The 24,692-nt window shown below is 41.2% G+C and overlaps 1 protein-coding gene across 5 annotated transcripts; it reads left to right on the forward strand.

The window, feature by feature from the left end:
- The first annotated feature begins 37 nt into the window (after positions 1–37).
- Positions 38–21,392, forward strand: INTS12 (integrator complex subunit 12). Of its 5 annotated transcripts, XR_006165659.1 has the most exons (9): positions 55–142; positions 4,540–4,649; positions 6,431–6,594; positions 9,692–9,841; positions 10,382–10,569; positions 14,360–14,519; positions 15,840–15,992; positions 18,312–19,155; positions 21,311–21,392. XR_006165659.1 is itself a non-coding variant. In XM_042796674.1 (8 exons), exons 3-8 carry the CDS (start codon positions 6,439–6,441, stop codon positions 18,891–18,893), a joined length of 1,389 nt encoding a protein of 462 aa, XP_042652608.1. In that variant the 5' UTR covers positions 55–142; positions 4,540–4,649; positions 6,431–6,438; the 3' UTR covers positions 18,894–19,288. The 5 variants fall into 5 exon arrangements, 4 of the variants coding, with proteins under 4 accessions (XP_042652610.1, XP_042652608.1, XP_042652609.1 ...); XM_042796674.1 differs by lacking the exon at positions 21,311–21,392 and having other exon boundaries at positions 18,312–19,288; XM_042796675.1 differs by lacking the exons at positions 4,540–4,649; positions 21,311–21,392 and adding an exon at positions 4,707–4,853 and having other exon boundaries at positions 18,312–19,288.
- Positions 21,393–24,692: the final 3,300 nt, after the last annotated feature.

Genomic DNA, 24,692 nt, shown 5'->3' on the forward strand with positions numbered 1-24,692 from the left:
CCGCCCCGGCTCCGCCCCTTCCTGCGCGCGCCCGGAACCGCCGTCTACGGGCCCCGGTTGCGCGGGGGGAGCGGTGCGGCGGCGGACCTGGTTCTGGGCGGTGGCTGCATTTCTCCCCCCGCCCGCCTCCTTCTCCTCTCCGGTGAGAGCGCGGCGGGTGCCTTTGGTGGTAACGGGCGCGGGAGGGTGCCGGGGCGGGAGCCTGTCTCACTGCTGTGCTTTGGGGCAGCGTGTCCGGCGGGGGGTTCCCGTAGCCCCCGCCCCGGGCCCTGGTCCGTGCCGAGCTGCCCAGGCCCGCCCTCGGGCGGGAGGCGTGGGGTCCCGGCACTCGGCTGAGGCGGCGGCGGGCTCGGGGCTCGGCGCCGCGGTGAAACGCGGAGGTTCGGCTTCGCCGGTGTGGCCGGGACCGGCTCCGGAGCGAAGGCGGCGCCGGCCCCCAGAGCGGGGACAGCGGGTGGGAAGAAACAGACCGAGCAAATGGAGGCGATGTTTCTGCAGTACGGGGTAGGGAGGTCTTAAACTGTGATGACAGTGATCTTTAACTGTGATGATGAAGACTTTCAGATGACAGGCCTTTCCTTCGTTCTTAAAAGAAATGCCAGGAAGAAATTTGCAGCAAGTCGTGGCTTTGGTGTAACTAATTCAGAAATTCAGTTTTAATTAAAGTTTGTGGTTTTTCCACTGAGAAATCACTGGGAGGATGATATCTAGGAAATTCGTAAATCTGATAAATTTTGGTAGGCATTGTATAGAGAAAGGTAAAAACAATAGCAGAGGTATAGTAAATTTACCAGTGACTTAAAGCAATGAGCAGTGACATCTGTTTAAGTAGCATCTTCAGGTCCATTTTTGCAGAATATTGAACCTTGATGGTGGCAAAGATTAGCAAATCTCAATTGCATAGGTATGTTTATCTCATTTACTTGAACAAATGTTTTTTATAAAATTGATTTTTGTAGCAATGCAACTAAATTAGAACAAAAACATTTTGTAGAAAGGTAAGGCAGATGTAACAGGAAAAGGGCTTGATTAAGCAGAGAACTCATGACAGAGCTCCAGTGCAAAACGGACATGTACAGGAGGTGGAAGTGGAGACACAAGCTGCAAAGGAGGCATATAGAAATATTGCCCAGGCATGTGGGGATGGTATTAGGAAAGCCAAAGCTAAGCTAGTTTTGAAACTAGCAGGTGGTGTCAACAGAAAGAGATCCTGTTTATCAGGAAAAGGATTCGCAAGGAAAATGTGGTGCTGCTGCTGAGTGGGACAAGTGTTTTAGTGACAGAAGACACAGATACAGGTGAGATGCAATGTCATCTATGCATCAGACTTCACCAGTCAGGTCTCCCAAGCCTTTTGCCACAAGGCAGAATTCAGGGAGAGGAGGATCTACAGATTGTGGAAAAGGATTGAAGCAGGGGTCGTTTACCTGACGAGTCCATGGGCCCAGGTGGACTGCGTTCAGGGGTGCTGAGAGCTGACAGTGTCTTCACAAAGCTACTCTCTGTCATCTTTGAAAGGCCATGAGATTGGGGGAGATCCCTAAATACTGATGAAAGGAAAATCTTGCATTCATCTTTAAAAAGGGCAAGAAGGACAATCCAGAGGACTGCAGGCTGGTCAGCCTCACTCCTTCCACCTGTGGGAAGATCATGGAGGGAGCCACGTGTAGGCATAAGAAGGAGCAGGTGGTGACGGGGGGGTAACCAGCTTGGGATCTACCAAGGATAAATCATGCCTAACCAACTGGATTGTCCTCTGTGACAAAATAACTAGATTTGAAGATGAAAGGAGGGAATTGGATGTCATCTGCCATGGGCTTAGGAGGACCTAATGGAAGCCTTTACATACCTAAGAGTAGATTATTGAAAAGATGGAGCCAGTCTTTCTACTCGGGCGCACTGCAGAGGAACGAGAGGCAGCGCAAGTTGGAACTTCCAGTTCGAAGTAAGGAAATGAGGACAGTTGGGCATTGGGACAGGTTGCCCAGAAGGTTTATCACAGTCCTGTGTTTAGAGGTTTTTCAGGATCCAATTGGACAAAGTCTTGGGCAAGCAGGTCTGAATTCAGTGTTGACTTTGCTCTGAGCAGGAGGTTGCACGGGGTGACCACTTGGGGCCCCTTGCAAACTGAGTGATTCTGTGATTCTTAAATAAACTACTGTTCGTGAGGAGTAGAGAACGACAGCAAATATAGGGCAATAGTATAATCTTAGAAATGTTGGGTAAACAGGTTACGGTGATAGTGAAATATTAATTTAAAAGTAAATTGTAAAATATGTTGTAGAATAGAATGTAGAATGAAGGATACCAATACTAGTAACTCCATAGCAGATTTTATTGCAGTCTTCTAAAATTCTTTGGAGAAGATGTGAAATAAATAAGAGCTGATTAATACAGTTGTTTGGACTACTAAAATGTGTAAGTTTTGAAATATCTCTCATGGGAGGTAACTGAGAAATTATGTTGTCATTAATCAAATCCTGATTAAAATACTAAAACAAAAACTGAAAATAAAACTTTGGGTTTTCCTGCTTTCAAGATTTTTACTTGATCTACTTCATTGAGTCACTAAATCTGAAAGTGATCTGGAAAAGGCATTATTGGTAAATAAGTAAAATCTGCCACTGTCAGAGTTACTAGGTTAGTCAAGAAGGGAGAAAATCCTGAGGAACAGAAGAACCCAAAGGGGGAAAAAATAAAGATGAATCGATATTATGGTGATAAGTGAAATTAATTATTGATGAATGCAGTGCAGTTCATTGGAAGAAAGGTGTGCTATTGATCCATGTTATTGGGTTTTAAGTTAACTGCTACAGATGTTGAAGGTGGCTGAAGAGGATATGTGAATGAAAGTCCTTCTAATAATCAGTGTCCGTGAAAAGTAAAAATATTGCTGAGTTTATAAAGAATGGGTTTGATAATAGCATTGCAATATAAATTGAAGGTGTGCACTTTCCTGGAAAAATACTTTCAATTGTACACCTGTCTTCAGAAAATAATAGAAATCTGTTCAGAAACAGGTGGATGAAAACAAGGCCATATCTGAAAATGTAATGTAAGTAGATCCATTTTACTGAAAGTGATGATGAATAAGATAATACATGTGTAGGCATGCAAAATAATAGCTGGCAAATAAATGAAAAGAAAGGGGCTCTTACACCGTGGAAGTCTAGTAAATCTATTAAATTGGAAGACCACATATTCTGTATAATGCTCAATTAAGCTTGTATGTATTTGGCAGAAGACAATAGTATGCACAAGAAATGAGAGACTGAAAAAATTCTTAGATGTTTTAAGAATAACAGCCCACTAATTAACATTTTTTTTCCCATGGAGATTTAAACCACTTAGAGCAGTCCACATTGGGAAGTTAAGCCATGATTGTCCATTGTAGGATTTTTAGTATTATCTCAGATATTTCAGAGAGTTTTGTTACCTTATATTTAGTCTTGTCTATCCATTATCAAACAGTTCTCATACAATTGTGAAGAATTGTCAGAGACCGAAGTTGGGAAAGGTGCCTTTAGGGCTGGGCTACTGGGTTGATGCTTAGTTGCCAGAGGGTGTGCTTGTCCCTGCTCCGTGAGTTGCCTGCGTGTTCCCTTCAGTTAATACTTCGTGCAAAACCAGTTTTTCTCTGAGTTCAAGGATTATAACCCAGCCCTCAAATCTCACAGCTGCGTTGTCAAACTGCTACACAAAAGACAGTGTCATACTCACTTTTTTTTTTTCCTATTTCTTTTTCCTAAACAACAGTTGAATTATTTTATGTACAAAGATTCCACTTCAACCACAAAGTCAAGTGCTCTAGCGCAGAATAACCTATGGCATTGTCATTACAACTCTACTATTCTTGCTCCAAGGCTATCAAGGTGCTATATGCTGACCTTACCTTTCACTACCAGAGCAGTAGTTTATGAATGAATGTAATTGGATCTTAGGTTTATAAGTATCAAGCCACTGTTCTGATGTGTAAACATCTGGAAAAGGCCACTGCCAAAAGCAATAATTTGCCTTTTGGCCCAGGCCAGTTATTGGTACTAGCCTGTTTGACAGTTTTGTTATTGCGGTCCAGTAAGTAGAGCATATTTATCAATTTACTTCTTTCAGATGATGCTGATTTTGAGACAGCTATTTATGTGTTCCTATTTCCATTAAATATACTTACCTTCTTTAACTTAAAATAGGTTTGTTGTTTGTTTTTTTTTTTTTAATTTGCAAATATATGCCTTAACTGAGCATACCTGAACTGTTTAATGAACCTAGTTCCCTCCCTTCTCATCTGAAATTTCTTATGTTAGTTATAACTGCAGTAGCCTATGACATAAATTACCCTTGGGAACAGAGAAAGGATTGCTGCAATTTCATACACAAATAAAAGAATAAATACAGAGAACCCTTTTGAAATTTGGATTTTAACAGTTCCTTTACAATTGATATCTTTAAAAAGCTAGAGCTTGGGATAAATCTCAGAAGTGTTGGCTTCAGAAAGGTGAAAATGGAATTAGTATGCTTGCACTTGCTCTCTAAATACTACAGGCATCCTGAATTGATTGCTGATGACTGTTGAGGCTACCTGTTCCTTATGCACACAAGTATATATTCCTAGAAGAAGCCTCGAGAAAGAACTTACAGGATTTTTTTAACAGGTAATTATTCCAAATTTCTGAAATTAGTGTCTTAATTCTACTGTTTTCATTCAACAGAGGGTTTAGCAGAGTCCTAAATTAAGATTATATGATACTGAAATTGGAAGACGTATTCACAGAACAAAGCAATGGAAGAGATAATGTACCCACAGAACCCAGGAGCAGCCTGAAAATTTATCAGAGGTAGATGCATAAAAAAAGAGGGTATGTGCTTTCCTTGCGCATGGAGTTCACCTTTTGTAAACATCAGAGACTGACTGAATTGTCTGGATGGGGCTTGCACAGCAGTCTCTGCTTGATGAGTGAAAAAGCAGAGTAACTGGTGTGTAGTACTTACTAGCAGAAGTTCTGTGGCCACCAGAAAATGATTTGACAAGTAGCAAAGATTAATGAAGAGAGAAGAGGCTCTTAAAGAGTACTCTTAACTCTCTGCTGGGTCCATTGATAAAATCCCTATGAAGTCTACTGTATGTCAGACTCCTTGATGATCTCAGTCAAGCGATTCTCTGGTGTCTCGTGAAAGCTCAGCATGAAATAAAGGTTCCTGGAGACTTCTAGGCAAGTGTTGAGGGAGCAGGCTGCCACTGCTGGTGTTTTGGCCAGAGAGGTAAAAGTTCACTGCCTTGAATATCAAAAAGAATTCATCAGACAAAACCTTGGAAGCTCCAGCAGAAAAAAGCTGTCCAGGCAGTGCTTTTGAGCAGAACTGATGAAAGCCTTTTCAAGAATGTCTTCTAGATTACTGTATTAAAAAAAAAAAAAAAAGTCCTGATGTGTTTCAAGTGAGATTTGAAGCGATTATTAACAATACTGCTTCTCATCCATTTTGGAAAAGAGCAGGAAACTTCCGTTTCCATGTTAATTCTTAAATTATTAGTTGTTAATTACTGATTAAGTTAGAGAGCTATCTATCCTTATTGGGACAATTTCTGATATAAATGTGCTTTCTTAGAGCTTTTGTTAAAGAAATTAACAGAGAAGGCTCCAGAGTGCAGGAATGTATTGCTATGAAGCAAACATTTTTGTAAATTCGTTCTAACCTTTTCTTCACTTTATTCCATTTACATTGACACTGTGGCATGTTAGATCTCTAGACAGTTGTTACTTGACATGAAAACCTAGGCTATCACAAGGGGACTTGGATAAATCACAGTCTGAATTACAAATTTTCTCACTGTTTCAGCTAAATTTAAAAATTAAAATTTTTTTCAGCTTTCTAATATATATATAAAATAATATACTAGCTGGTTTATATCTCTTATATTGTATGTTACAATGAGCTGTTCTTTTCAGAAGTTTCAAGTTAATTTTTCTACAGGAGATTTTTCTTTGTTATTCTTAAATGAGCAATGAGATAGAAATCACTGTATGTGCAAATAATGTTAAGAAGAAGGGTAGCAATTGCTTTTCTTGAAGTTTACACTTATTTTGCATACTTTTCAGTATTCTGTATGTATGGAATATCAAGAATGTGAGATATTTGTTCCATTTATGTAAGTATGATGAGTTCAGTTTCTGAACATCAGATATGCCAAAGAACAAATTTGACATTTCAGATATAAAGCCAAATTCAAGTTCTGCAGCTCTGGGGTTCACAATCAGTCATCTTCTAATGATGATAATTAATTCACATGTCATCCTTGCTGTGATTTAATATAATTGCATTCTACAAAAAAAAAAAATATGTGGGATAGTTAGCCACATGCTGTTTGAGTTGTGCCCCATATGAGTAAAGTTGTCATTGGTTTTCTTTTTTATTTCCCCCCCGCTTTCCTCAAAAGATACCACAATGGCTGCTACAGTGAACTTGGAGCTTGATCCCATTTTTCTGAAAGCTCTGGGCTTCTTGCATTCAAAGAGTAAGGACTCTGCTGAAAAGCTGAAAGCGCTTCTTGATGAGTCTTTGGCCAGAGGAACCGACTCAAGCTATCGTCCATCTCCGAAGGTATTGGTATTAGAGAGCGTGGGTCATTTTTGTATGCCTTTATAAAGCTCCTGTTAGTTCATCTTTTATAACTGAAAAGTTAAAAGAGTATCAGAAATTGAGGAAAACCAAAAATTATAGAATGTTCTTATTCATAATTCCCCTTTTATGCAACATAATCTGTTTGATCAATTAATGGGGGAAAAAAAAAAACTCTTTACCTTGTTGGTGTACCAAGACCTGTAAAAGGTACTCAACACAGTATCACAAGTGTCATGACTTTGTAATAGTACTTTTTGTATTTACTTCTATATCGGTTTTGGCATTTTCATTCGTAAGCTGTCATACACACTATATAAGGTGAACCCAAAATTATGTATTTCTCCAATTACAATCAAAGCTATAAAGGTCTTTAAAATGGAGATTATTTTTGCTATGGATAAATATGAAACAAAGCAAGCTATTTACTGATAAAGCTGGATCTCTTTTCTTGAAATTCAGTTGATGGAGTCATACGAGAATGAAAACCACCAAATGGTTCAAAGCAGAAATGATTTGCAGGCTGAAACCATTGCCATTCAGTGGACAAACATTATTTTTCATCTCCTGAAAATCACTGAACACCTGCTAGAGAGAATATTTGAATCTGAGATTAGTGTATGGAAATAACAAAGCAGGGACATCCTGATACAGCTACATATTGCCATATGGATAATGAGGTAGTGTTCTCCCCTAGGATGCCTAGAAGTCACCTTGGTATATTCTAATGGTGGTCTGCATGCTGATACATTAGTAATATTTCATTTCTACATATATGTGGTTCCAAATCACTAAAAAACACAATGACTGCTACAGCATACATCATGCTTGTCCCGTGTGGTCTAACTCCTTTCTATTCAAACTGTTAACTCCCTGAAACCTGAACAGCAGTTCACTGTAACACAGGTCTCAAAACTCTCAGGTGTCCTTTGTATCAGAGCTCAAAGAAACATTGGTTTGTGGTTTAAAGAGGAAGCAGGGAGCTGAATAATAGTGCAAAGAGGATTGGGAAGCCAAATCTAATAACAGCTCAGCTGGTAGTCACCTGCCCTCAGGTGAGACTGAGGCTCATGCCAGAGGAGGAAATCTTTTGTTCTCATCTTTTCAGTGTGTCTCTAGTATCAGCTGGACTGCAAAGCTCGGAAATGGAAAAAAGTACAAGAATTCCTTTCCTTGCATTCTCAGGCTGCAGGATTAATTTGTAGTTGACCATGAAGTCCAAGAACAGAGTAAAGAGACTAGGATTAGCAGTTGAGCAGATGAGGAAATCCATTTTTGACTCTGGATGTTACCAGAAGTCAGCAAACTTGGAGGGGCAAGGGGGTTAGGGCTGAAGCTCAGGTGTCAGGATCTGTCCCAGTATACAGCAGGGAATTGTCCTGGGTTGAGTGAATGGTGGAGTTTTTTTGGTGGCAGAGGAGGGGGCTATCGGGGCGGCCCCCTGTGAGAAGCTTCTCGAAGCTCCCCCAGCTCCACGTCAGCTCCGCTTCTGTTTGGGAAATTGAGCCAGTCGGCTGCGCCTCTGCGATAACGTATTTAAGAAGGGACGTGGTGACATGCAGTGGGACTTGTGAGGAGGAGTTGCTGCAGCTGCATGAACACCAAGGTCAGTGGAGGAATGGAGGAAGGGGGGGGGGGCAGGGGAGGTGTGCCGGAGCAGAGACCCCCCTGTATCCTGTGGTGAGACGGCAGGGCGGCCCCCCCCGCCACCCATGAAGATCTACAGTGGAGCAGACCTTGATTTATGGCCTGTGGCTCCTGCTCGGATAATCAAGGTTCTGTGCCCGAAGAAGGCCGGGGTCTCATGGGAAAAGGCAGCCCCGCTGCTGTAATTCAGCGCTGGGAGGATTGCAGCATGCGGGGGAGTCCCACGCCGGAGCAGCTCAGGAAGGGCTGCAGCCATGGGAGAGAATCCAGTCGGAGGAAGTTAGTGACCCATGACGGAGCAGTGTGGGGAACGCTGCGGCCCATGGGAGGAACTCATGTCGGAGAAAGTTTGTGGAGGACTGTCTGCTGTGAGAGGGGGACCACGATGGAGCAGGGGGAACAAGTTCCGGACACTCCCCTCACCGAAGATAAGGGAAGTGGTAGCGCTGACTGTACCCCCCCATTCCCTGCCCCTGTGCCACTGGGGGAGGAGGTAGAGATATCGGGAGCAGAGCTGAGCCCGGGAAGAAAGGAGGGGTGGGGGGAAGGTGTTCTCAAGATGTGGCAATGCTTCTCACTGTCCTACTCTGTTATGTGTTGTTAATGTCTGTAATAAATGTATGTTCTTTTTTTTGTTCCCCTAACGAGTCTGCCTTTTGCTCGTGACCATAAAGGGGAATTTTCTCCCCACCCCAGTCCTATCTTGAACCCCAAGCCTGGCTCTCTGTCCCTTCTCATTGCCGGAGGGGATGGGAGAGAGAGCTGCTGCATTGTGGTTGGCTGCCAACCAGGCCCAAACCACAACAGGAATTACTCCCTTCTTACCAAGCTGCAGGGGGTACATTGCTCATGCACATTGGTGTGATTAATCACTTTCAGACTCACTTGCTTATTATCTATTGCTGACACTAATGCGTCATTAATAAGAGCTATTGATTTCTGTTGAGATCTAAATTTATTAATATGATAAGCGAATATGGACTGAGATTAAGCAGAGGTCAATATTTTTCTCCACGAGGGAATGAAATATTGATGTCTGGTGACATCAGATGTCAATTTACATTTTCAGCTTATATTGAATTTTGTCCTCAGAACTATCTGAAAATTTGTGTTTGTTATCTATTTGAATTTTAAAAGCAGAAAAGTTTTTAAATAATGTTCCAAAGAGGATCTGATCTGTCTTTGGAAAAGGAGCACCTTTTCTTCTGGAAGATGAGTGATAAGAGGAAGTTTTAGTAATTGACTGCAGCTTAAACACACTAATTTGTTGATGTGATGTGAAAATATTGAAGAAATGTTTTGGGGTTTTTTTTAAATATATATAGATGATCAATGTTGTATGACATGTTGTTTGCCTATCCTGTTATCTAGTTGTAAACTAGGAATTAACTCAAGTGTAAGGATTGCCTTCAATTTTTGTTTCTGTTTTCAGGAAGCAGAGCAACCAAAAGTATCTGTTACCAAGCCTATTTCCAGTAAACAAGAGCCAAAATCTTCTAGCTTGCCTTCTGGCAACAACAATGGCAAGCCCACGACATCAGAAAAGGTGAAAAAGGAAACAGAAAAAAGGTCTGCTGATAAAGTAAGTAAATTTTGCTCTCTAATGAAATGACTTAGTTAATAAACCTGAAGATGTTTTAGACACAAGCTCTCCTTTTTAACCTCTGTAAGTCAACTCATCTAATGGTGCAAAGCCTGTGAGCTGCATTATCCAGTCCTGTTGCCGTTTAGGCAATCCCAACAAAAGTCTTGTTATAATTATTCTGTGAATTGCTGGGGGGTTGGACTAGATGACCTTTAAAAGGTCCCTTCCAACCCAAACTGTTTTGTGATTCTATGTTTTAAATATCCTGATAATAACAGGTAACTAAAATGTAGCAAGCTGAAATGTGGGATTCCCAAAGCTTTTTCAAGGATTTTGAGATGAAGTACAAATAGTGGACTTAAGCTTCTAGTTCATAAACGTTTTGAAGAAAGTATGTATCTAACGAAAATGTTGTGTGTATTCTGTGTAAAGTACACCTACTTATACTGTTAACCTAATTGCTACAGTCATTTTCTTATTTTAATAATATCCATTAGCTGCTTGCATTCTCACATTCTGTGTGTGTGTGCCTCATAGATAAAAGGGGATACTGCTGAAGGAGCTGATACACCGAAGAAGCCCAGACTAGAGAAGCAAGAGGCTCGTTCCTCTCCTATTACGGTTCAGACAAGCAAGGATTTATCCATGCCTGATTTATCTAGCTTTGAGGAAACTAGTGCTGATGACTTTGCTATGGAAATGGGATTAGCCTGTGTTGTTTGCAGGTAAGTCAACATTGCTGCATTGCAATTGTGTGGTTACCTTTTTTTTTTTTTTTTTTTACATATAATTGAGTTAATGCTTCCTATAGTGTTTTTATTCTGGAAGTCACTTAAGCACATATCCAGAATTAATAATATGTTTAATCATCCTTCATGAATAAGAATGGTTTCTTGAAAGTGGAGCCTTTAATGAGAAAACCAACTTTTCTTCTTCAGGAAAGGGCAAGTGATAAATAAAAAAGAGACATGATACAAAACCTATCATGACAAATACTGAATTTTAATTATTGGAAAGCAAGTTAAAATATTAATGGCTAATGATAAGCATTTTTTAAAAATCAGTTCTCTGAAACCATTTTTAAGTGCCATAATTATGAGATCTGTATGTGTTACTCCTCTTTTCATAATCATCTGACATTAGTTTACCCATAGTCATGTTTTTTCAGTTAACAGTGTAAATATATCTTGCAGTCAAGACAGGTTCTTTTTATTTTTCAGTAAGGGCTCTAAAATTGCATCTTAGTAACATTCTACTAGCAATACATTTAGTGTTAACAGAAGTATAAAATATGCTTTTGATTATCCATTCTGGGATCAAATCACTTGAACCAGGTTTTGGTTTCCCAGATGAATTATATCCTTGTAAGTCCCAGCTGCTGTCAAAAGTGAGTTTGGCTCTCCCAATTGTACCTCTGCCCCTGTCCTGTTTAGGAGGTGTGTTGCCCACCCAGGTTTGATCAGCTGAATCAGCTTCTGGATCAGCATTCCGCTTGGGTTTTTCAGTAGGGTAAGGTTTCAGTCAGCATAGTGAGTGTAAATGCTTCTGCTGGCACATGTGGGTGCAGGAGTGTAGAGCTGGGACAGAGCACCGGGTGAGACCTCCCTTTGGTAGCAGTACGTATTTTAGCTCAGCTTGAGTCAGCTGGTAAAGTGCTTTATAACTTTGTTCTTCGGTCATTTCCTTCGATGTTCCTGTTGTGCAGATAAGGAGGTGTCCATGGAGGATAAATTTCCATAGTTACAGCTAATTATACTGTTAACCAATTGGTGACTGATAAGGTTTTGTGTCACATTATTGCAACATTAGCTCAAATGTTTAATTTCTTATTACAGACATTGAAAAATGAAGAACAGTTAAAACATTTCAAGTATGAAATAAGTATTTCCATTTTACCTTTCTTCCTTCAAATTCCACTTTTGCTGTCTCCTAAAGAGGCAAAGCTCTGTTCAGCAGTATGTTAAAATGTTACTGAAAACAGTATGGTATTAACTTATTTGGCAGGAGAGGATAAAGACAAGTTTTGTTTAGACAGTCTTGAGCTGCTATGGATTATTGATTCTGCATCTTCTCTGGCAAAGAAAGACACAGGCATAATGACAAATGTCTACAAACTAAAGAAAGAAAATGTAACTACTGTGCCTAGCGTGGCCAGGACTTCGCTTTGAAAAACATAGGCCAGGTACATGGTTCCATTAGCTGTTCCACAATCAGTGTTTAACCTGGCTGCTGAAGGCGTTGCTTCTAGCTAATCGTGGTCACAGTTTCATAGTGTTCTTGCAAAAGGTGCATCTATCCTGGCTTACTAAAATAGCTCTCATGAAGCCAATGCCAGAGGGAGGGAGAAGCACAGCAGTGAAAGAAACAACGCGTTAGAGAGGGGATGGAACAGTCATCCAATGCTCAGGATTTGTTTTAATTTTACATGAAACCTGCTGGAACTGATGTTGTGTGGTTCTCGTTCTCCAGATCACACGGGACAGGATGTTCTTCAGAGTACTCACACTTCAGACTTTATGAATCCAACACATTGGTTAAGACAGTATTCCACTATTTACTGCACAGCTTTCAATGTGTGGGCCCGTTTTGGGTTTGGCCATATGGAGCTGAAATAATAACATCCCAGCACATATGAAATATAAAAGCACTGGATACTCTTTAAAATAACTTGAGCATGAATAGTATTTAGAAAATTGTATATTTAATTCAATTATTCAGTCAGTTGTGAATGAAGAAATCATGTCCAGTAGCAGAGTAGGTGGGGTTCATAGCCAAAGGGCTTATACTTATATTGCTTAAGAAGACAAGTTAAGAAACCCAGCTGTGGGTTCACAAATGCAAAACAGTGTATTTGGATATTAATTATGCCTTTTTTTAATAGATGTAAAAACTAAAGTAGAGATATTAAATGTTTCTTCAAGATCTGCTGAGTGTCATATGTATATTCATAGTGATTAGGAGTATCAAACATTGATGCCTGTGGTGTTTTTCTTCTTGTTCCTTTATACCAAGTCAGGCATAAGGAGAGAAGGAGTATTAAAATAAGTTCACCCTCTCCAATACCTGCAGATCTTAGAAAAACAAGAATCCTCAGTTATATGAAGAAAAAATACTACGTGGAGTTTGCAGCTGATGGTGAACTTTTGTTTCTCAAAAAACAACCAAAAAAAATGTCTTTTAAAAAGCCAGGTTTTGAAAGAACAACATTTTTTTTATGAATACTTTTTGTTTGTTCTCTGAAGGTAAAGAATCATTAGGTTTGTTTCTCGGTTATATCATTTGAAAATAACATCGGTTTAAATTGTTTCTGGACATTAAGAGTTCATGGATTTTTAATCAGTCTGAGATTGTTCTTTGTAATTTTAAAATAGGGTGAGCGTCTCCTGTTGAGACATGATGTTGAGACAGCACTGTTTTGTTCTGACTCAGTTTGTTCAGGAATAACAAACAAAACAGCTTTTGAAATATCCTGCATTTAAAATAATGGGCCATGGAATTTCAGAAAGGTTTCTCCCTCTGTTTTTAAATATTTCTTAAAAAATGTTCTAGTATCCGTATGGACAATACCTTCATACTTCATTTTCTTGTTATATAAAGAAATAAGGGATTACCTTTCCCACCCATCTACAAATAGAGTTTCCATGGTTACCTGGGTACCTGCTCCTCAGGGATATGAGCAAAAGGAGCTTAGCAATTAAATAGCTTGATTTGTCATCTGAAAGAAGAAATCCTTAGGAAAATGGTATTTGGCTAATTCACAGACATACTCCCAGTCATGTGTATATCGCTAATTTGTCATTTATACAGCATGATCACTTTCACCAGAGGCCCATGCAAAATTAAGTCCTCATCACCAGCTTACATGTTTGCTTCAAGGCAGGACTGTACAGTTAATCCTTTCTATTCCATCTTTTCATGATTCTGGTATTATCTCAAATTCTAAGTGTCTGTGTAGTAGGGACCAAAAGGATGGCTAATAAAACACCTTTAGAGTAGTATACAGCTTGGATTATGATGCTTTTAAGTCCTGTAGCAGGAAGCACTCTTAAAGGCTTGTCATTTTGTTCTTGAACTGTAGTGCTCTAATGCTCACAGCAAAATTATCCAGATGTAGACCAGGCCTTCATATGCTAATATAATGAGGAAGTCATAATCAGTATACAGTGAGGTATCCATAAACTGCTGAGGTAAAGCAAAGCAAGTGAAACTTACATTTCTAATATAAAAACAAAACAGGGAAATCAAAAATGTCATGTATGCACGTTTAATAGTATAGAAGTTTTATGTTTTCTTGAAGGAAATTACCTTTAAAAAAAACATAAAATTTCTAAAATATCTGTTAGGAAGAACTCATAGAGGAAGAAAAGGAATACATTTCATTTGCCACAGGTAGAAAATATATGTGAAAACAAAAATATTTTTAGTTTTTATCTTAAACCTTCCAAAATTTGCAATGATTGGATAATCCTCTAAGTGCTTTCTCCCATAATCTGTTCTTGACTATTTGCTCTGCAGGCAAATGACAGTTATTTCTGGGAATCAGCTAGTGGAGTGTCAGGAGTGCCATAATCTCTACCACCAGGATTGCCATAAACCTCAGGTGACAGACAAGGAAGTGAATGATCCTCGACTTGTATGGTATTGTGCCCGCTGTACCAGGCAGATGAAGAGAATGGTAGGAGTCAGTTTTTTGTCTCGTATGAGCAATATTTGAATACAGCAGGCTATTTCTAATGCGTGAGAGTATTTTATGGTTTTCAGAAATCTTTGGAAGCATGTTGGAGAAGCATTTTTCTCAGCAGTGCTTCCTGTGCTGCAGCTGTGGTTTTTAATGTAGCATCTCAGAGAGTATTCTGTAATGTGATGCGTAAACAAAGCTATTTAAAAAGCAGAAGTTGAGTGAAGAAGAGTGAAATAGGATTATTTCATACTTGGTAAGCAGCAGTTGAAAACTTTTTTTATTGCAGGTGATACTCAATTTTTAGTACATGCCTGCCAAATAGCCCTCCAGCTTTAGTTTTCTTCTCAGCTTTGGATATGAATGGTTGTTTTCCTGTAAGACAACACTGCAAATTTTAGTCCAGATCTCAAGTGTTGAGTGTTCAGGCTCAACCATAAGCTGAGGAGAGCACAATCCAGGAAAATATCCCTTTATTTTGATTGATCTGCATGTTAATTTCTTGACTAAGCAGACTAATTATTCATGATCTCGCAGGAATCCCACTCATCTTATTATGAGAAACAAACATCAGAGTAAGAAATCATCTTTGGGTGCATGAAACATTAACCATTAGTTCACATGACTAGTTCTGACATCTTAAAATCAAACCCTTTTATACAACAGAAAATATGTTCTGTTTTGGAACTGTTCTGTGATAACTTAGCAAATAGTTATCTGTTGAAATGGCTCTACTAAGAAACAAGAAAAGAAGGCGATGTAAGATCCTGGGCTAGGAGGTATCATCACTGACAGAAATACATGATTATTCTGATAATCATCAGGTCTTTGAACTGAGAGGAGTGTTTGCTTGAGGTCAGTTACTGCACAAGATAGCCATTCAGCATTTGCCTTCAATATGTCCTCTCCTTTTTTTGTTTTGGCATAAATTCTACCATTTCACCTGCCAGTTCTTAGCAGACTCTTGCAGCCTGCATCCCAGTACTGCTGGATTCTGTCCCTGTCTTCCTAAAGTTCACCTGCCTTTACCTTATTTCTGTGAAGGCCCAGTGCTTTCCTGTTCCCTAAGCGTCAACACTGCTACTCTTTCCATGCTGAAACAGCAAGCTCTATTCTGTATGCTTTTTGGATGGACTCTGTCCCTGGTACCCTACTCCGCACTACCTCCACATCCCTATTACCATATTTCTGAAGCATTGTTTAGCTTGAAATTGTAAAGGCTAGATTGCAATCTGATAATGCTCATCCTTTTTGTAAACAGTCAATGTTATGGGGCCCATAACTAATTTGTGGGGTTTTTTCCTGTAATTTGTACAGGCTCAGAAGACACAAAAACCACCTCAAAAACCAGCTCCTGCAGTGGTTTCAGTTGCACCAGCTGTGAAAGATCCATTGGTCAAGAAACCAGAAATTAAGTTAAAACCTGAGACCCCGCCGACTTTTCTAGCATTCAAAAGAACAGAAGTCAAGGTAATGTAGTTTAAATTTTCCAGAGCAAAAGTTTACATTTCACTGCATAGATTGTAATTTTTTCGATTAGACCAATCTTTTCTCACAAGAATCATGACTGAAAATAGTCTGTTATGCTATGTATACTAAGTAGTACCAAAGCATAGTGGTTTTGCATTAACACTGAAAGAGTGTGTGGGGGGAAAACCCTCAATTCCATTGCAAGTCCCTAAAACATTCAGCTCTTGACTGTGTTTTTATGTTACAAGGGAGAGATCATAATTTACTCCCTGGAATTTTTTTTTTTAATGATATTTTATACAAGTAGAAAACCTCATAAATGTGCACTAGCCGAGAAAGCCAATTGCATCCTGGGCTGCATCAACAGAAGCATGGCCAGCAGGTCAAGGGAGGGGATTCTCCCCCTCTGCTCTGGTGAGACCCCCCTGCAGTGCTGGGTCCAGCTTGGGGGCCCCCAACAGCAGAAGGACACGGAGCTGCTCGAGCGGGGCCAGAGGAGGCCACAAAGATGCTGGGGGGGGCTGGAGCAGCTCCCCTGGGAGGCCAGGCTGAGAGAGTTGGGGGGGGTTCAGCCTGGAGAAGAGAAGGCTCCGGGGAGACCTCCCAGTGCTTAAAGGGGGCACGGGAAAGGTGGGGAGGGACTTTTGATCAGGGGGTGGGTGTAAGACAAGGGGTAACGGTTTTAAACTGAAAGAGGGAAGATTTAGATCAGATATAAGGTAGAAATTCTTCCCTGTGCGGGTGGTGAGGTACAGGCCCAGGGTGCCCAGAGCAGCTGTGGCTGCCCCCTCCCTGGAAGGGTTCAAGGCCAGGTTGGACTGGGCTGGAGGAAGGTGTCCTTGCCCAGGGCAGGGGGGTTGGAACCAGATGATCTCTGAGGTCCCTTCCAACCCAAACCACTCTGTGATTCTATGAATTTTATAAAACATATGATTTGCTCTCTGTGGTCAAGTAACATGCATGTTTTAATAGTTAGAAGGCTTCTCCTCATCATAATAGTGAATTCGGCAGTGCTGAGTTAATGGTTGGACTTGATGTTCTTGAAGATCTTTTCTGGCCTATATGGTTTCGTGATTCTGTAATAGGGAAACTAGAGCTGACTCTGTGAGATCTAATTTAAGAAGCTGCTTCTTCTTATATATGTTGCCTCATGTTTCTGTTTCTTCAAGTTATTTAGTAAATATTGTCACAAGTTGGTCAAATGTAGTAAACCAGAAGCAGTGTAATAAATAACATAGTAGTCTAACAAAGCATGACCCTTACCTGGGAAAACACATTTTTAACTCAGAATCAAAGCAGTTATTCATGTGCTTAAAGTTATGTTTGCTGTTGCTCTGCCTGGATGCAAACCATCATGAATAATATGATGGCTATTGCTCAAGCACTTATACTTGTGATAACTTTTTTTACCTCAGCAGTTATTTATGTGACTGAACAGGTTGTAAGAGTGAGGCCTAATTTCATCCATCATCTTTATTGTTTAGAAACTGTCTGGATATGTTATAGAAGGAGTATTACTTGAATAGAGGGGTTTAATTTCTGTTTTGACTCTGCTGTTTGGTATACGTTTGGTTTAATAATTCTACGTGTGTATTATCCCCATCTGAAAACTGGGGATTATAGGGTTTAAGGTGTGGAAACTGCAGTTAATGGGTATAGCACTTTGCAGGCAAGGAAAACTTTGTTTGCAGAAGCTCTGTCTTTTGCAGTACCTGAATGGGAAGACTACAGAAAAAAAGTCCAGTGACTTTTTTTTTTTTTTCCCTCAATTGTATCTATTTTACAGGCTGCTCAGAAGCAGGAGGGAAGGAAGGGAAGGAAAGGAAAAAGTTTAAACACTGCTAATTTGGCCAAAAGACTGTAACAAATGCAATGCTTAATTGCTCAGTGTCTGATTTTTTTTGTCTGAGCATCTGCCATCTTGTTAAAAGTGACACCAGATAATGACAGTAAACAATAAAAGGTGGCAGCTTGCTTCCCTGTTTTATACTTCACAAACCTGTGCTTTTTGTAGTTACTTCAGTTAAGCCATCTTTTAGAGTTTAGGGAGGATACAATGCCGTATGGTAGCCTGCTAGCTGTATAGAAGAAAGGGAAGAAAAGGTAATGCTGGTTTTATGTGGCTGGGAAATTAAAAGTTGGCTGCATCTGGCATCCTTTCTTTTTCTTATTAATACTTTCAACTGTAGTGACCAGTGATGAAATGTTGTTCCCTGAGTGCTCCTGGGAAAAGAACTGAAACAGAGGCTCGATCTATTCCTGCTGTGATGTGTTACATGAGTAGATGCTACTATAATGAGAATACTTTGTTTATTTTAGACCTCAGCAGCAGTTTCGGGAAACTCTGCCAGTACAAGTGTTTCTTCTTCAGCAACCAGTGGCCTTACAGGATGGGCTGCTTTTGCAGCCAAAACCTCTTCTGCCAATCCATCAACTGCCAAACTGGGATCAACAACTCAGAGTGCCAGTGGGAAACCTGCGGCTTCTTCAAATAACCAGAAACCTGTGGGTTTGTCAGGCTTGGCAACTTCCAAAACGGGACTAGGGTCAAAAATAGCTTCTGCCAACAACAGCACAAACCCTGCTCAGCTGAAACCCCCACCCCCTCTGACACTGGGGAAGACCACTCTTAGCCGTTCGGTAAGCAGTGACAACGTCAGCAAAGTAGGTCTTCCTAGTCCCAGCAGTACCACGCCGAGCACCAGCAGCCAGGTGAGCAGTGGGAACGGCAACAGTGGGACTGCAGGCAACAGCGGCGGCAGCGCGAGCAAAACCACGGCAGATACTGGTAATCAGTCAGCCTCCCTAAAAGGCCCGACTTCTCAGGAATCTCAGCTCAATGCTATGAAGAGGTTACAAATGGTTAAGAAGAAGGCTGCTCAAAAGAAACTCAAGAAGTAGTATGGCTGCGTGCTAATTTTGGTGGTGGTGCTCTGGGAAACAGCAGCGTTGATGTTTTTCTTAAAGAAAATCCCCCAGTTACTGGACAAAACAGTAGTTAAATCAGGGAAGCGCAAAACCTGTGTTATACAGGAGGTTGAACTTTGATAATCTTAGCATTCTTTCTGACTTTGCAAATCTGTGAATTGAATATGTTGGAGGAATTCACTATTATATGCTCCTGTTATTTAGCTCAAAGCACTGAAACTTGAAATTGTAAAAGGTGGGTGTTTTGGAGTATTAAAAAAAAATCAAAACCAAAAAACAAACAGATGTATGTGGTCACTTATTAAATTGAATTGACTGAATTTGTCATTCTTAAACCCCATTAATAAAAGTATTAATCTGGGAAGTCATTGCTGCTTTTCTTTTACCCCGTTTTCCAATACTTAAAATGCTTCAGCTGTTCAGAGTTGTCTATACTGTGCAGAGTTAAAGTTTATTCCAAATTATACAGTTCCTTAGGGAAAAAACTATATTTTCTTTTAAACAATTTCCAAAATTAACTGTTAAACAATATATTTAAAGTGAGAATTTTAAGTGGATTATTTTGGTTTTATACAGTGAGAAACTTCATGAGTCGTTTTGTTGTAATACTCAGAGGGAGGAGAAAACAGCATTTGCAGAAGATAAATGGCCCCTGAACTGTGAAAAGAGCGGAAGAGAAACAAAACATTGTTTTCAAGCTTTCTTAATCTATAGAAAACCTTAATATTATCCTGTTGAATATCCATGGAAAATAAGTGTTAAGCAGCATATATTTTAATTAAAACACAATCCAATTCACAACATTGTTTTGTTGATGTGAGAGAGGGAAAAATAGAAGAAAATGAAGGGAATTGTCTTGGCTATCAATAAGTTAACTTCCTTTCTGGCACACCTGAAACACAGAAGACTTTGATTACCTAAGTATTCCATGCTGTTAAGTATTGCTATAAAATTCACACACTTTGCATGTGTCAAAGTAGCGTTGTCTGCCAGCCTATCTTGGAAAATGAGGCCTCAAGTCTCTTAACTCTTCTACCATAAATGGTGATTGTTATCTAAAATTACTGCTTTCTCATACAAGGAAGGAGCAAAGGCAGAAATCTCTTTAGTAGTTAGTGACAGCGTTGGTCAACGTTCAGTGCTTCAGCTAGATAAAATCCCTTTTCTAGCCCTGTCAGCTAGAGTCTAAGGGGGGCTGGGGGCAGAGGGTTGTTTGTTGCTTTTTTTAAAAATGTCTATTACAGAGTTTTGAAATCAGTTGGAAAACCTTTCCCGCAATATCTGTAGGAGCTGGAACAGAATTAGATACATATGAGTGCATGTCTTCCTTCATGATACTCAAAGTAGGAAATGATGGATATTGTATATTCTAAAAGTTCAGGTTTTTTCCCCTTCCCCTCAGGGATTTGTAATTTAGAGGGAACACTGCTCATGCATGCTTTCCCAAATCTGCTGGAAGACCCTGTATCTGAATTTACCATCAAGTGTTGCAGAGCTTCTAATTGGCTGTTGGCATGGGATCTTTCAAGGCTTGTATATAGATAGGTTTAAGCCTGGGGAGAAGGGTTGGATTTCCAGATGCAATTTGGAGCAAAGGGCCAAGACATGTTAGAGATTTAGAAAAATTATAAGCTTATAGGAAGTGGATTCCAATTTCCTGGCTGCAAAAACATTCACAAAAAAATGCTAGGACACAGATGTTACCCAGGTATATTATGGTACCTGGTTTATGCCTTGAGTTGTAATTAAACCAAGAAGCTACAAACCACCCCACCAGTTCTGATGTTGCACAATGTGAGATTCGTATTAATCTAAGACTCGTGGCAAGCTCCCCACCCTGGTTTCAGGTTGGCTAGTCTGCCAACAGTGTCTGAAGATACAAAGGCCAGGCACTGGAACTTGGGAGGCCAAGTATTAGGATTCATGCAAACCAGATTTGCAATCCTAATCTGCTGCTGTCCCTCCTATAGCATTCATGGAAGAAGGGTTGGTTTGTTTGGGCAGGGAGTAGAGGCGTTCAGAAACCCTCTTCCTTTCTCCTCAACTCACAGACTTTCTTTTTTTCCCCCTCTACTAGTTCCTTTTTGCAAGTGTCTGAAATAGCGATATAAGGTATGTTAGCTGTTAAAATAGGTCAAAAATCTTTGCAATAGCATAGAGCTTCAAATAGAAGAGATTGCTCAGAGATCTGAATATATTAATTTAGCCCTTTGTGAAAATGAGGGTTCATATTTTGTTTTCATAAAGAATAATTTTAAAAATTGGGGGTTTTAACCCTGCATGGGAAGAGTTTTCTTGTTAATGCCGAGTGATGTATTCCACACAACTTTTATGGCAACTGTCATATCTGTGTTTATGTGTCTGTGTTTCACTGTTACTTCGTGTCTCAGTTCCAGGAGCAAATGAAGCAGATTCCCCCAGGTGATTGCTGCAAGGGAGAAGCTGTGCCAGGACAGAGTTGCATCCAGAGATCAGCAGTGTCCAAGGTGACTTGTATCCTAGCAGCATCTTGGGTCCTCTACCTAACTGCTAGTAATACCACAAACTTGAAGGGGGAGATGGCCGGGAGGAAGAGCAATTTGTCTCTGTGTGGGTATTGTTCAAGCTGAATACGTTAAGGATCAGCTTTGTCTCTTCGTTTTGCAGAACATAGGCCCCCTCCATCCCCAGCACAGTCTTGCACTTAGCCAGCTGATGTTACAGAGGAGGTTTGTAGGCACTGTGACTGCTTCTCAGGAGGCATTCATGGCTTTTTCCTGATTAGACCTAGCTCTTGCACCCACAAGCCTCCCTTCAGCTATTTCCATGTATCCTGCTGGATTCTGTTATGCTTCTTCAAACCTGTCCCAGCCACATGCAGGTTGCATTTCATGCTTTACTACCACGACCAAGACAGGTAGGTAAAATATCAGGTCTTTCAGCTCTGCACTTGTACCCCTGAGCAGTTCTTCACAGCTTGTGCTCGGTCTCTTTGTCCCTAGCTGCTCCAGGCTTTTGTTTGGCTGTCGGGAACCGGCTCAGGCTGAGCACTGGAAAAGGATCTCGAATCTTGCTGTCTGTGACCAGCACTTGAGCAATCCTCTCTCCGTTACTTCCGTGACAAGGGGAGCATCTCTAAGCATGAAAACATCTCAGACTGGATTGGGTTTGCGTGGCAAGGTTTTGGTAGTGGGGTGGTTATAGGGGTGATTTCTGCGAGGAGCTGCTAAAAGCTTCCCCCATGACTGACAGAGCCAACGCCAGCTGGCTCCAAGACAGACCCCACTGCTGGCCAAGGCCGAGCCCATCAGCGATGGTGGTGGCACCTCTGGGGTAGTGTATTTAAGAAGAGGGAAAAAAAAAAACCTGTGTAACAGCAACTGTGTCCAGAGAGAGGAGTGAGAATAGGTGAGAGAAACAACTCTGCAGATGCCAAGGTCAGTGAATAAGGAGGGGCAGGAGGTGCTCCAAGCGCCAGAACAGAGATTTCCCTGCAGCCTGTGGTGAAGACCATGGTGAGGCAGGCTGTGCCCCTGCAGCTCATGGAGGTTATCAGTGGAGCAGATACCCACCTGCAGCCCATGGAGGTTATCAGTGGAGCAGATACCCACCTGCAGCCCGTGGAGGTTATCAGTGGAGCAGATACCCACCTGCAGCCCATGAAGGTTATCAGTGGAGCAGATACCCACCTGCAGCCCATGAAGGTTATCAGTGGAGCAGGTACCCACCTGCAGCCCATGAAGGTTATCAGTGGAGCAGGTACCCACCTGCAGCCCGTGGAGGTTATCAGTGGAGCAGATACCCACCTGCAGCCCGTGGAGGTTATCAGTGGAGCAGATACCCACCTGCAGCCCATGAAGGTTATCAGTGGAGCAGATACCCACCTGCAGCCCGTGGAGGTTATCAGTGGAGCAGATACCCACCTGCAGCCCGTGGAGGTTATCAGTGGAGCAGATACCTGCTGCCCGTGGAGGACTCCACACTGGAGCATGTGGGTGCCTAAAGGAGGCTGTGACCCTGTGGGATGCCTACACTGGAGCACACTCCTGGCAGGACCTGTGGACCCATATAGAGAGGAGCCCCTGCTGGAGCAGGTTTGCTGGTAGGACTGGTGACCCTGTGGGGGGACCCACACTGGAGCAGCCTGTTCCTGAAGAACGGCAGCCCGTGGAAGGGATCCAGGCTGGAGCACTTTGTGAAAAGCTGCAGCCCATGGGAAGGACTCATGGTGGAGAAGTTTGTGGAGGACTGTCTCCTGTGGAAGGGACCCCATGCTGGATCAGGGGATGAGTGTAAAGAGTCCTCTCCCTGAGGAGGAAGGAGCAGCAGAGACAAGGGGTGATGGACTGACCACATCACCTATTCCCTGTACTCCTGCCTGCTGTGGGGGGAGGAGGGAGAGAATTCAGTAGCAAAGCTGAGCCTGGGAAGAATGGAGGGGTGGGGGGGAAGCTGTTTCAAGATTTAGTTTTTATTTTCTCATTATCCTACTCTGATTTGATCAGTAATAAATTAAATTAATTGTCCCCAAGTCTAACGTGTTTTGCCCATGATGGTAATTGGTGAATGATCTCTCCCTGTCCTTATCTGAATCCACAAGCCTTCCATCTTACTTTCTCAATCACTGTCCAGCTGAGGACAGGGAGTGATAGAGCAGCTTTGGTGGGCACCTGGTGTCCAGCCAACATCAACCCATCCCACAAACTTTCACAGTTAGGTGAAAACTACAGCTTTTCTTAGCCATCCTGTATTTTAAGTCTGTGTAAAGCTGATAGGTGCAGCTATTTCCCATACCTCTTTTCCCTTTTCCACATTTAAGATTTAGGCTAAGGTTCCTCAAACATCCAAAGGAATAGTTTCATTTACTCAGGATTACCTTAGCTACCTGGAGAATTTGCATACTTTCTCAACTATTATTTCATGTGGAGATAAAAAAGAAAGGCTTTGTCTTTGTAGTGCCTGTGGCTTCCAGGGCAATTTAAAAATAACAGCATGAGGAGGAGGAATCCAGAACTTTCATTGCTTTTCGATTAGCCCATCCTTCTTCCTCTCCAGCACAGAAGGTTTTTAATTGTGCTATAGTAGGAAAAGATACTGAAGCAGTTTCCATTAGCAAACAGACGGCATATTTTCTTCCTAAATGTTAATCAGGAGAATGTTGCCTACGCTATGAAGTAGAGCATGAAGATAGATTCTTTTAATGGCTGGAGTGCTCCTATGTAGTGTTCACTCTAGTAGTAAAACCTGCTCCCCCCGAGGAAGGTTCAAGGTGCTAGCTGCCCGTCTTGCCTCTGAATATACATATACTTTTGCTTGCAAGAGTTCAGGAGCTTACATCTGAACCAGGCAGGTTACTTTAGGTACCATTTGTGGGGTGAACAAAGGCAGAAAAAATTGATCTTTGTTTTTAAATGGTGGTAGCTAGTGCCATTCGTGATGTTTTTACACCTATAATTCTGGCATGGGTTGACTGTAGGTTATCTCCTATTCATTTAGAATAAAATAACGCTATACCTTTTATGCACGCCTGTCTTTTCCCCCTAACAAGGCCAAGTCTAGCTGGACTTGCTGATATTACCGTGTTAGCAAACTGCAACAGAGCTGCAATTTGTATCGGCAAAAGACTTTCTGCTGCTGTAACTTTCCTAGCTTCCTAAATGAAATGGAAAGTCTCCTTCTGTTGGTATAAAAATGTCAGTTAGGATTGTGATTCTTTGAAGTATTATATCAGGAAGGATTTATAACATAGAGCTGGTCTTTTAAATCAAGTGTTTAGCTTGAATATGTAAGATA

Source organism: Tyto alba, unplaced genomic scaffold, assembly GCF_018691265.1.
Source record: "Tyto alba isolate M040663 unplaced genomic scaffold, T.alba_DEE_v4.0 Super-Scaffold_23, whole genome shotgun sequence".
NCBI classification, from domain to species: Eukaryota; Metazoa; Chordata; class Aves; order Strigiformes; family Tytonidae; genus Tyto; species Tyto alba.